This window comes from Syngnathoides biaculeatus, chromosome 7 (genome assembly GCF_019802595.1).
Source record: "Syngnathoides biaculeatus isolate LvHL_M chromosome 7, ASM1980259v1, whole genome shotgun sequence".
Lineage (NCBI taxonomy): Eukaryota > Metazoa > Chordata > Actinopteri > Syngnathiformes > Syngnathidae > Syngnathoides > Syngnathoides biaculeatus.
Window position 1 is genome coordinate 1,980,217 of NC_084646.1, and position 13,973 is coordinate 1,994,189.

Genomic DNA, 13,973 nt, shown 5'->3' on the forward strand with positions numbered 1-13,973 from the left:
TGATGCGGCTAATTTGTGCATTTTTTTCTAACGGCCGCAAGGGGGCACTCGAGAGGAAAAGGTAAGAATGAGACTGGTGGAATATATGTGCCGAGGAAGTGACTTTTACCAGCCCTGTTAGCGCTGCGCTAGCGTGTTGCTGCTGTGTTAGTGGCGTGTCTCAGTGATATTTACTTGTGTTATTTTAACCAGCTATGCTTGCGTTAGCACAGCGCTAATGTTAAACTCTTTCTGGGTACCACCTTTCTTTGTAAATATCTCTTGTTTCAATGTGGGTTTCAATGTGGGCACTTGCGGCTTTTACATAGCTGCGCTGTATGTATGTACCAAATGGTATTTCCTTTACAAATGTACTCGTTGAGGCACGTAACCAGGTGTGCACTGCAGGCCGGGAATTATGGTACACATTCCTCATTTTGAGGAAATATTTTCCATCCACCCTTCCATTTGTCAATAGGTCAACTGGAGTAATGCCAATTGAGTTTGGGTGAGACACGGGGTACACCCGGAACTGGGCGAAAACAGACAACTATTCACACTTTGCAGAATTTAGAGTTAAATTAACCTAAAATACACGTTTGTCTTGAATGTGGGAAGAAGCTGGAGTACCCGGAGAAAACCTGAGGTCCCAGTGTGAGGTGTTCACCTCGCTGCCTGCTATCAGTCTGTACGCTAGGAACTATAATCATAAAACTAACATGAAAGCTAAAATTTCCTTTTTGGTGACAATAATAATAGCTACAATAAGATAAAGTTTGATACTTGTAATGTTAAATCGTTCTTCATTTGTAAAAAAAGAAATAAAAAGATTAACTTGTGTTATACTGCATTTGAGTTAAATAGATTTTGCGGGTGTCATCCTCACAAACAGACAATTATTTACAGTTACTTGGAAAAGGAGACACATGAGAATACCAGTGGGCAATGAGCCAGCTGCTGCTTTACCACATTAAAGACAAAATATAATATTTGATGACATGTAGCAGCTTGGCCTGATAAATCTCCATTACAGTGTGTCACGCGAATGGGTGGTCTGCAGTGAGCAGCTGCAGCTGTAGAACAGAATCCTGGATGGCTAAACCCAGCGCTTGGTGAAAGACCTGCCAAGCGGGACCCTTCATTGAATATTGGAAGACACGCAACCAACCTCTGGAAAACAGCGGCGGCGTCGTCAAGGGCCCATTCATTATTCATCCCAACCAAGAGTGTGCCCGTATAACCAGCGTCCTGGCGTTCAGAAGAAAGGGATTAATATTCACAGCTCTGACTTTTCATCCCTGCTGCTTGTCTGGTTTCAAAGCCTTGACGGCGCATTGACATTCGAGACAAGGCTTTGTGTTCCGCCGTACAAGCTAACATGCGCAACATTGTCGTGATGGGACGACTGGCCTTCAATCTCTGCAAGTTCCACTTCAATCTTTTTAAACGTTTACGTAAACTGTGGTGAGACAAAAGGCTCTCACAACTGTATAATCTTCACCCTGCCCTAACCCTAAACAAAGCTGCATTTAATGCAACAAATACTTTAAAGCCCAAGTGTCATCCCGCTAAACATTCTAAAATAGATATTGTAATGAAAAATACATATAACATCATTCACTTCAACGTCTATACGAAAAAATAAATATGAGCGGAGAGCGCGTCAACCATGCGCAAAGTTGCGGAAGTGTCATTCGATGACATCCAAGTGGTCGCCATATTGGCTGCATCTAGTGCCCGTGACGTCACCCCGGACGTTCGCCATTGAAAACATGCCGTGGCCCTTACGATCGGAGACGAACACGCCCCTTCTGACACGGAAGCTCTTTTCGAAGAAGAGAACATCTCACAACCAGGTGAAGTGACCGGGGCAATACTACTTTATTGTTTCGAGGCATATTTAGATGGTATGTGGATCACGGCCAAACCACCTCCCCGCCCGATCCACCTCTGCGCGGCGGTGATAAAAATAACACCCCCCGTGAGCGATGACGATGCCGCAGCCCAACCGCCTCCCCATCCAATCCACTTCCGCGTGGAGATGAGCCACCGCGGCTTGGCGTTGTTGACAAGGCCGGCGGCCGCCTCGGCCTTGTCGACAAGGCGGGTTGCGATCCACAAGCCCTGCGGAGGCACTCCTTCAGCGGCTGCGTACATCGACACAAGTATGAAGAATGAATCCATCCCACTGGTGTTCAAACAATATCCACTAATACAACGAGCTTGAATTTTGGCTAACACGAAGGAACAAAAAGCTACCTTCCTGCAGATAAAACTAGTAGAAACATACGAGCCCTGAATGCGGTACTACTCTGTACGTCACTTCCTGTCTCTTGAAAACAAATCCCTCGAGAGGGTTTTCATGGTGGGAGTTACAAAAAGACATATACAGCAAAATCATGTTTTGTGGTGAAAAAACGGATGGGTCCATACCAGCTGCCGCTTTTTTATTAATCACATACAAAAAACAAAAAAAAAACAGTAGACCTTTCACGACTCTTGATGAGGTAAATACTCAGTGAGGTGGGTTAAAAAGGTACCTCCTGGATGTACTTCTGACCATGAAGTAAAGTGTCAAATTCCACAAAATATACAACAAAATTTTTAGTTCAACCCATTGTCATGCCTGATATCGCGTGGGACCCAAATAATTCCCCCTCCCCCTGCACATTTTTCCTGTGCCATTCTTTTGCACCACAATGGCATAAAGAGAAAAGTGTGTTGATAACAAAAGAACCTGAAGTGGAATTAATGACTGCAAAATAAAAATGAAAAATCATCGGACATCCATTTTCCATAGCACCTATCGTACTTATCGTATTTATTGAACGACAAACAACCATTTATATTCACAGATATCGCATGTTTTTGAAAACAAAGTTCATTAAATCATTTAGATCCTAACAATTTTTTATGCAGATGGACACTTAACTCTTGAAGGAACCCAACATATTGTTTTTGTAAAGATCTCTCAATTAAGTCTTCAATGAACATCACGATAAGTTTTTGTAAATAATCAGAATCAATTTAGGGTATTCAGGTAATCTAATGCACATCCACCCATCCATTCTCCAAACCACGTACCCTCAATTTTTTTTCCTTAAAATTCAAAGCCGTTTGGTGTCTTTTGAAGCACAAACATTTTATGTACTTCAAAGAAAATGTCTTCTGGGAATCTCACACACTTTTTTTTTTGTTGTGTGTTTTAATCGAAGAGAACGCAATTGTCAGATTCAGCCTTTGATGAATATACAATTGTCCAACGTAATAGCATCGTGTGCCAGCCCAAGGACACCATGCAAACTCTTCACGGAATTGCCCCACGATACCTTCATCCAGTGTTTTTCTTTTTTGTAGCTGTTGTTTGCGAAGTAAATTTGACCCCGGGGGAAAATTATTTTTACACAGGAGATATGTCACGGGAGATTCTTTTCTCAAGAGACCCCGCAAGCCGATTCCAACGTTCATATTTTTGATCCTTCGAGGCCTCTCAGGTTCTACATCTGACACCCAAACAGCTACATCCAGCCGTCTTGCCCATTTTGAAAATAATATGCCTTAAAAATCCAAATGATTTTTTTGTGCTTTTTGTTCTGCACAGTGCATTACATCCAAATTTTGCACATATCGACTTGTTTGAACACAGCAACGCTCACAATACTAGCATAGTCCATTTTTAACAAAAGCACTTAACTTTGAGTTTGAAAACAGAAAATTATTTTTTTTTTGTCTTTGGAAGCGCAGCTTGTGAATTTGTTCCGATGCCCCCCCCCAACGCAGTCATCAAATGAATAACTGATGGGCATTATTATCTCAAGGGCCTTCTGGGGTGACGCGACTATTTTGAGAGGCCAGTTTGTCCGCACTGATTCTCCGCTGTCACCCCTGCGGGAGAATGCCTTACAATGAGCTTCTTTGTCTTCATATATTGGGGCTTGTTGCCAAAAGCAGAAGCCCGACCCTCAACTTAATGCTATAGTACGTGAGTGGATCCCTTTAACAGCGTCCTTCCTACGGGTACTGCATGCAAGATGCTAAATCAGTGGCGTCAAACGTGCGGCCATAGGCAAGAAAGAGGATTTCAGGGGGTCCAATCCGGCCCATGGGACATCCCTCCATCCATCCATTTTTTTAGCTGCTTATCCTTACAAGCGTGGCGGGAGTGCTGAAGCCTATCCCAGCTGTCAACGGGCAATGAGGCGGGGTACACCCTGAACTGGTTTCCAGCCAATCGCAGGGCACATGGAGACAGACAACAGTCGCACTCACAATCACACCTCGGGGCAATTTAGAGTGTCCAATTAATGTTAGATATTTTTGGGATGTGGGAGGAAACCGGAATGCCTGGAAAAAATCCACACAGGCACGGGGGGAATATCCAAATTCCACACAGGTGGGGCAGGGATTGAACCGTGGACTTCAGAACTGTGAGGCCAACGCTTTACAGCTGCTCCACCGTGCTGCCCCGTGGGACATATTAACTGCATTTCTTTAATAAAAATAATTGTTACTGATCATTTTGTCCACTGACCGACCACTAAAATGATTGCCATTTCAGCGAGAAGTTTTCTGAAATGGGCTGTTACCCTGATTTGATTATGTTGATGCAACTTGTGAAGGCCAAAAGTATGCTCATGTCATTATAAAAGTTGTGCCACCTTGGCACTGTGAAGAATACAATTCTGTGAAATTGAACATCTCCTGTAGAAATGATTTAAGGACATTGAATATTGCAAAGTATCAGGCAACAGCTTTCGTTTTCTTTTTACTACCACTTTTGTTTTCTTACGGCTCATAAGACGATTCGCTTTTGTATGTTGTAAAACGCTATAGGAGATCCAGTAAGCAAGAAAACAACATCTTTTTTCATGTTCTGACACAACTTGTATATATTTCCATGTATACATTTAAAAGGGAGGGGGATCTGAACCCTACTTTTGGGAGGTTTACACTATCTTTCAAACGGTGTGTTGAGTCAGATGAGTTCCAGATCTTAAAAACTTTCTTTACAAAAGGTGCATACTGTACAGTACAAAGATCCACTGTAATCTGTAAATTGCACACGTAAATGAAAACTGTTTCATAATATTGTTGAAAATGCATTCATGTGTGTTCAATTTCAGACTGCTAACCCTAACCCTATCTTAAAAATGTACTTGCAATTATTTGAAAGAGCAGTAACTTTTTGGAATTGTTACAGTTTATTAGTCCAGGAAGAATTTAAGGTGGAGGTGGGACTGCATCAGGGATCCGCGCTGAGCCCCTTCCTGTTTGCGGTAGTAATGGATAGGCTGACAGATAAGATTAGACTGGAATCCCCTTGGACTATGATCTTCGCAGGTGATATTATTGATCTGAAAGCAGGGAGCGGGCGGAGGAACGATTCGAAAGATGGAGGCACGCAGTGGAAATGAAAGAAATTGAGGTTAGCTGAAGTAAAACAGGATATATGTGCGTGAATGTGAGGGGCGGAGGAGGAAGAGTGAAGCTCCAGGGTGGACGACTTCAAATACTTGGGGTTAACGATAGAGAGCAATGGAGAGTGGGGTAAGGAAGTGAAGAAACTGGTCCAAGCAGGGTGGAACAGTTGGCGGAAGGTGTCTGGTGTTTTATGTGACAGAAGAGACTCCGCTTGGATGAAGGGCAAAGTTTATAAAACAGTGGTGAGGCCAGCCATGATGTACGGATTAGAGACGGACGGTGGCACTGAAGATACAACAGGAAGCAGAACCTGAGGTAGCAGAAATGAAGATGTTGAGGTTCTCGCTTGGAGTGAGCAGGTTGGACAGGATTAGAAATGAGCTCATTAGAGGCTACAGCCAAAGTCGGATGTTTTGGAGACAAGGATAGCGTGAGCAGACTTTGGATGGTTTGGACATGTTCAGAGGCGAGAGAGTGAGTATATTGGTATTGGTAAGGATGCTGAGACGGGACAAGCCGAAAGGAAAAGAAGAAGAAGATTAGCCCGGGCACATACTGGTCCGGCCTACTTGAGATGAAATTGGGATGGATGTGGGCCCTGAACTGGAAGTGTGTGTATCCAAATTGCCCTTCGCTGTGAATGAGTGTGAATGTTTGTTTCCTTGAGTTAATCCTGTGGTCGACAGGTAATCATTCCAGGGTGAGAGGGGCAACATGCAGCCAGCCCTGATGATGCAAGAGGATACGGCGACTGAATTATCTGGAGAATAAGCTAATTTGCCGGCGAGGCAGCCACACGCCCTTGGGGGTGACGGTGGTGGGGGGCCATGAAGCTTTCATTCCCTGGAACCTCCTCCTTGTTTGAAACCATCAGTAAATGGCAGATCCACCTCGGGCTGCACCCTGGCCAACACTCCTCTTCAAATGCTGCTCCGTCCTCTTACTCCCAAAGCAGTCAGTCCTCCCTCGCCCTCCTCTTCCTCCTCCTCACCCTCTCCTACGAGCTCCCGCTGCCATGTGGCAAGCGGGCACGTGTGCACCCTTCCTCTGCCTTTCTCTCGTGCTCCATTAATCTCTGTGTGTGAGCTGGCACAGCGAGCTGCATCCCCAACTCTAAAAATAACCACTTCAGCGTGTCAGGGATGGAGGGAGGCGCGGGGGGTGCCGCAAAGGCGGATGGAGGGTAGATGGGGGATTTTGGGGAGGGATGGTGGCGGGGTGCACTCCTAGCTTGCAGGCGTATAGGACTAAAGCAGCGTACAGGGGAAGAAGAGATGGGACGAGGCTTAAAATTGTTCTGCAGGAACTGCTGATTCCACCGCGAGATCTTATTTGTGCTTGAAGAGGAAATCCAGGGGAAATGGATGCAATCGCATGTAGGGCAGCTCAAGCAATGCGTATTTGCTGAGTTGGTCCACTTAAGATGTTACATCCCACTCTGCACAATTGACGGCGCAATGTACGTGGAGAGTCGTAGTCGTTCTGCACTTAGTAGCTCCTGAAAGCTTCTCTCACCTCAATATAGGATTGCTGTTATGTAAAACACTTGTGAAAAATGAACAATGCACTGAGGTTGAAGAAAAGGCCTAAATATGTACACTATATTGGAAGCTTTCAACAAGATTTAGGAGTGGGTTTTGGGGGATTTTTGCCCATTCTTCTCGGAGCAAACTGTATTTGTGAGGTCACAGAGTAATGTTGGACGAGAAAGCCTGACTCACTCTCCACTGGGAATCAACCCGAAGGTGTTCCATCGGGTTGAGCGTAAGACTCTGCGCATTCCAGTCAAGTTCCTTGCTTTGTGCACTGGTGCACAGACATGTCGTAACATTAAGGGGAATCTGTTTTACTCGCCATATTGTTGCTATTTGTGTGCTGAAGCATTCAGAATTCAAGCATTCTATCTTCCCAAAACGTGTGTACTGTTTTCTGGATTTGGTCACACTGCATTAAAATTATGGAGGATTCGGTACATTGGAAGACTTTGAAGTGCCTTTAATGTTTACAAAAATGGGTATGCTACAGTCACTGTGATTTGACAGGCGCGTACGTGTGCCACTCGCGTAAAATTTGTTACAAGTAGAAATACATAGATATTTTTATATTTTGTGCAGTCTTGACCAATGTTCCCTCTAAGCTGCGCCCTCTAAGTGACCCATAGGCTGACGTCTTTTTTTTTAACACGCAATTGTACGGTCTTTAACAACGGCTGCTACTCAGCCTACTTCTACCTCGTAGTTTACCTGACACCGCCCCCCTCCGCTCTTAAAGGGGTACACTCATAATTACAAACAGAACACACACTCGGAACTTTATATCTGCGGGCATGACTGACCACACCCGTACATTTTTTTAAATGTGAGTGACTGATGTTAGCATCAAAAAACAACAAAACTTTAATTTACAAAAATAGAATTTTAAAAAATATTTGGTCCCACTGACTCTAAATTGTTTGTGAATTTACACGACAATGTTTTGTTAGCTTATTAGAATACAAAAGGGAAAAAAAACCCTTTAGGTCTTGAAAAATGTTTTGAACGTTTAGAAAAACAATTCACTTTGACATTAGCAAAAATGTTTTATGGCCACGAAAAGCTAATTTTGAGAACAAAAACTGAAGCTTCCTAAAAGACCAAACGGTTTGATGTTCAGTGAAGACTCAGCATTGATCTAAAAAATGTGCACAAGGGTCATTGAAGAGTAAATTGACTTTGAATTTTACAAAACGATGACTAGAAAGTTGTCACGATCAACAAGTTTGCTTCATTAAAAACTCAGAATTTAATCTTGACAATTTTTTTAAAATCAAAAAGTGTAAATTTTTTAGCTAAACAGAATAATTTCAATGTGTAAATATCTCATGTCTTTATCTGTCAGCGAAAAAATATTCATAATGTAGCCTCGGTGTCCGCCGCAAAATAAGCCTATTCAGCTTGTGTGCCAACACAATCCATCATTTGAAAGTGAAGTTGTGATGTCACAGCTCTGTCGCTGCAATGTTTACCACCGCTGACGCCGACCAACATGAAATACAATTTAGCTTAGCCTCGGGCCTACAACGGAGCATCATAATAGAACAAAGGAGTACAGAGAGACTGCCGTTGTTGCCATGCCAACAAAAAAAAAAAAAAAAGGACATAAAGGCACCAGGCTAAATCTCGAACCTGATGTTCGTGCAACGAGCTGCTCGGGAGCTGGTGTGAACAAGATGGAGGAGGTGGACTCTTTTCAAACTTCCATGGAGACTCTCGGAGTGCTGAACACTCCACTGGACTTAACATTTTTGCAGACAAACATTACTTGGTGCTGATAACTGGGATGGACATCCTTTTAAGTAAATATCTAAATTCTACAACTAGTGGCCAATTTGGACCTTTATTTGAATTTAGCATGCTATACATTGATCCATTTTCTATGCTGCCTATCAGGTGATTTTTTTGAAGACCAGACCCTGGAGAGGTCGCCATTCAATGATAGGGCATAGATAGTAGATCGACAGACAGCCATTCACACTTAAATTCACACCGTCGCGAAGTGGGAACTGAACTCACGCTGCTTGCAGGGAAGTTTATAGAGTCACTACACCAAATGCCACCCAAAAAAAAAATAAAATAAAATACTTTGCTCCACCATCACGCCCAACATTACAATATAAATAAAAGAACAAGACAAGGTTTTATTCCTAAAAAAAAACTGCCACACACATAAAGACAATTGTGATGTTTTTGTCTCGCTTCTCCGCATTCCTGACCAAACACCTTATAAGATGGTTTTGCTGATTGCGCTGAGAATCGCATTCAAAACTTACGAACAAAATTCTCCCTGTGTGTGGGGAAAGCAGTCAGGATGCCGAGAATGTCGACGTGAAACGAAATGTAGCCACTCACAGAAGCGACTTATACTGACTAACACGGAAATGACCATAAATGAAAACAAACAGAAATTAGCCGGGTGTCGTTTTGTTTATAAAAGTGGTTTCTCCAGATGGCAAAAAGTATCCGAATCAAGTCTATTTATCTAAACCACTTCTGCCTCTGTTCCCTTTGGCATCACTCAGCAAAGTTAGGCGCATACCCGTGAGTGTCTTGCTGTCTGTTTTCATTTGTGAGATTTTGAGATTGGTGGTAGAGCAGAATCTTCATGCGAGGATCTCTATGTTGACATTGGCGAAGTACACCACACATAATACAACCAAAGCGGATGAATATCTGGTTTATCTTCATTGTGTGGGGTCTGTCATAATGGACCTTTCCGACCTGTCAAACACTCGTACGATAATAGCCAATCAGATCGCCGCATTGTCTTAACCCCAGGCTTGACACGCCCCTCTCGCCACTTTGTCCCACAAGCAATGCTGCTTGTCAGTAGTGTGCGCTTGGAAAAGTTCATGTTACGAAGAAAATGGTCCTCAGATGTCCTTGGGGAACGTGCAATTCTGATGAAAGATATCCTGCTAGGTTACAAGGGGCTCGTCATGCAAGAGAAATATCGATTTGCCTATTTGTATCACATCGGACTTTTAAGACAGAGCACTGGGTTCCACTACGAGCCAAGTCAAATGAATACACCCACTCACTTATAAAGACTACAATGAATGACTCGTGAGCTTTCCAAATAAAAAGTACTCACCCTGCTTTACACGCCCAGTACGATTCCACTATTTGATCCTGTTGGATTTCAGTATGAAGTTTGTGAGGCGTCAAACTTTATTTTATCATCGATCGTCGACATTTCACTGTGACTCTGACATTGCGTCCTGCTCCGTCCAAAATCTTAATTCCTGTGTACATATCCTTGTGTGAAATAGTTCTGTTGAGCTCTCTTGGACAAGTCTGACGCATTTGGAAAAAAAAAAACATACCCCAATATTATCTGGAACACGCAATAGAGAATCGACTTCAAACATGTTATGTTCAATCGCCATTTTAAAAGCTTGTGGGACATGGCTAAGGGGGCGGAGCTTAAGGTCGCCATCGGAAAGATCCATTTAAAAAATATTAATAAGATTTGGGCGGCAGGGTGGCTCAGCTGGTAAAGCCTTGCCCTCACACGGACCGGCCTGTGTGGAGTTTGCGTGTTCTCCCCGTGCCTGCGTGGGTTTCCTCCCACATCCCGAAAAGATGCAACATTAATTGGAGACTCTAAATTGCTCCGAGGTGTGATTTTGAGTGCGGCTGCTTGTCTCAATGTGCCCTGCGATTGACTGGCAACCAGTTCAGGGTGTACCCTAGCTGCCTCCTGCCCGTTGACAGCTGGGATAGGCTCCAGCACTCTCCTCGTGAGGATAAGCGGTGAAGAAAAATGGATGGAAAATCGTGACGTGAGTGGAACCGCCACTGCCCGGAACCTAAAAGTTTGCCCACTCTGAGCTGAAGTCTCACCGGGTATGTTGATGATCGTTTGAACTCCCGAGTTTCTGTTTTGACATTTAAGGCATAATGTCTTGGAATTAGCCCACTTCCAGTTGAAACCAGGACACCCACAGAATGTGGCAGCAAAGCATTAACGGCATGCGCCTGGAATGACTTGAGTGGGGGTAACATCTTGTTTAATAAGCGCGTTCGATAACCAGCATACAACCTTTTCTTGCTGTTGTTCGAAAATGGTGACATTTCATCACACGTGACCAACACGTACGGCACGTTAGCCCATCGGAGGGCTAGCACAGACGGGCGTCTTACCTCCAACACACAGCAAGGACATCTCTCGATGGAGCTTTTCGAGCTCAGTTCCCGCCCTCTTCGCTACTTTCCCAGTGGCCGTCAAACGCTGCCCCCGAAGCGGCGAGGAAGATGTGAAGCGTCCGCCTGGCAGCAGCACCACCGACGTGGCAACACATGTGTGGGAATTTCGCCACACTTCGCTTTGACGGCGAGCGTCGAGGGACTCCCGTCGATATCGGAAAGAGAAGAGGCGTCCGTGCGCTGAAACGGTCTTCTCCTCGCCTCTCTCAGCTCTCAGCCATCTTTGCTCGGTTTTCAGAACCGACGCGAAACAGACAGCGCTCCCTCTTCTCCGTCGTGACGTCACGAGCATAGCCACGCCCTTCCGATATATATATATATATATATATATATATATATATTTTTTTTTTTTTTACGACACTAGTTGGTCGGTTCGCCTGCTTCTTAACAACTAATGCCGCGGGGAAATTTCTTTTATTCGGCTAATTCCATCCGCTTATACACATTAAACAAAAAATATACACACTTGCATGTAAATGTACGTGAAAATAGCGGATTTTTTTGTTGTTGGTCAATCTACTCTAGCAGGGATGCTAAACTCATTTTTGTGAAGAGGCACATTGTAGGTATGCCTCAACATTATTATAAGGCAAGACAACTTCCAATTTTGATAACAAACAAGAGGTCAACCAATCACTCCCACAGGCCACATAAAATATGGTGGACAAGATCTGGACCCTGGGCCACAGATTTGACACCAGTACTGTAGAGAGAGTCATTTATTATCTGAGCTGCTTATCCTCACAAGGATCGCGGGAGTGCTGGAGCTTATCCCAGCTATCTCCGCCAGGAAGCAGGGTCCGCACTGGGCTGGTTGCCAGCCGATCGCAGGGTACAGAGAAACAAGCACTTGCACTTAACGTACCACAGACTCCACATAGAATTTGAACCCTAGTCCTCAGAACTGTGAGCCAGACGCTCTAACCAGTCACACCGAGCAATTCCATTTTTTTTTCTCGAGGTTTGGAGTTCCAATTTGGGCTCTGGCATGGTCTCCTTGTGCTTGAGTTGCTTCCTCCCACGTTCCAAGCCATGGTAAGACTCTAAATCCGGGATACTGAAAGTGCAGATCGGGGGCCATTTGCGGCCTGCCATCAATTTTATTTTGTGTATCAGTCTAAATATGAAACATTTGAAACAGCCCCAATTGTTTTCCTCCATTGTGCACCGCTCTTGTCCTGTGTAAATTGTTGAAAACCAGCGTGGGCCACCATTGCCTTCTGCTGGAAGCCATCAAGAATTACAATTGGCCAAAATCCTGTGCCTCCTAATTGTTCCTATTTTGGGGATAAGCAGCTTTGAAAATAAATGGATGGTATTTTGTCAGAGTACATGTATAATTTAATGACATCCAATGTCGGCCCTAATTACATATTGCATGTACTGTACAATGTTTATTAATAATGGGTGTGTACTTGGGTTTTGGTTTAGATGACAAAATAGAAAGCTCCTAGTGTGACAGTACAAGAATAACTCCACAATCACATATATTGCAATAGTTAATACTTCTATAAAAATGAGAATCATCTTGAAGACTTTTTAAAGGCAGTGAGTATGTATACAAATCATGGACTGAATGTAAATAACGCTATTGAGCTCGCGCACCGACGTCACGTGACTGGCCATAGCAAAGCATTCTTGGAGACGGGATGAAAATATGCCTTAAAGCACGACGCCGAGTTTTGTCCGATACCGTTAAACATTTCGAAGTTGATAACAACAGAAGGTACAAAGACAAATGAGGGACACTTGGCCTAGAGGACCCATATTTAATGCCGAAGTCGATGTCATCGCCGATAAGAAAGTGGACTGTTCACCCACTTCGGCTTGTCTTGTACAACTGGATCTTTACATGGATCTGGTGAGTACGACGTCAAGATTTACATGGAAGAGTTTGAAACTGTACAAAAGTCTGGACGCATCCAAATCGTTGGTTGCTGGATCTGCTCTCAATCAAGAATAAATCCCACATAGCGATGGAGTCACTCAGATTTTTTCAATACAAATACCAATATTTAAATAAATGATCCCTGGTTTTACACAAACTCCCATTCATTAACTGTGATTGGTGGGGAAAAAAAAAAGACAGCGAGTCATTTCCAACATACACAGAAGCGTGTTGCAAATCACACGTTAAACCTCAGTAAACTCTGACACTTTTTTTTTTTTTTAAAATATGCATTGTTCTCAAATGAGTCCAATGCACATTTAGAAAAAGAAAATAAATCGGCGGGATAGGCTTCAGCCCCCGTACACGGAAGCGTGTTGCAGCCACACGTTAACTTACGTAAACCTCTGTGTGACTGACAGCTTATTTTATTCTTTTAAATACGCATTGGACTCAATTGAGAACAATGCATATTAAAAAAAAAAAAACAACTGTTGGGGAGAGGTTTACCAAAGATTCATGTGTCCCCGCAACACGCTTCCGTGTATCTTGGAGATTACTTCGTCTTTTTTTTTTTTTTTTAAACATATTGTCCTCAAATGAGCCAACTTGGCATTATAAATACTTCTTGGTAATTTGAGATTGAGAAGAATAACTCCTACCTGAAGTGAAGTCGTGTGTATTCGATTGGGCACCATCCATCACGTTTAATTGCCGAAATCCATCGATCTTTTCTGCTTTTTTCAGCTGGTATTCCATAGAATGATCTCTTTGAATATCTGTCTCAACTGTTGTGACAACAAACAGCACAACAAGTCTCGGGCATTGTGTCGAGGAAACTCTTTTGGCGCTGTGAAAACGGCCACATCACTTGCACGAGTTCTATACCCCTATAAAGTGCTCGGTGAGTGACTGACAATAAAGACGACACAATCACAAAA

General features: G+C 43.5%; 1 protein-coding gene across 1 annotated transcript in view; it reads right to left on the reverse strand.

Annotated features, from left to right (window-relative positions):
* Positions 1-11,380, reverse strand: part of unc13a (unc-13 homolog A (C. elegans)) — a 71,337-nt gene extending 59,957 nt beyond the window's left edge. Inside the window, exon 1 of the mRNA XM_061826281.1 lies at positions 11,082-11,380. Coding sequence (XP_061682265.1) covers positions 11,082-11,103 — 22 coding nt within the window. The 5' untranslated portion in view covers positions 11,104-11,380. The remainder of the gene's footprint in view (positions 1-11,081) is intronic.
* Between the last annotated feature and the right edge of the window lie 2,593 nt (positions 11,381-13,973).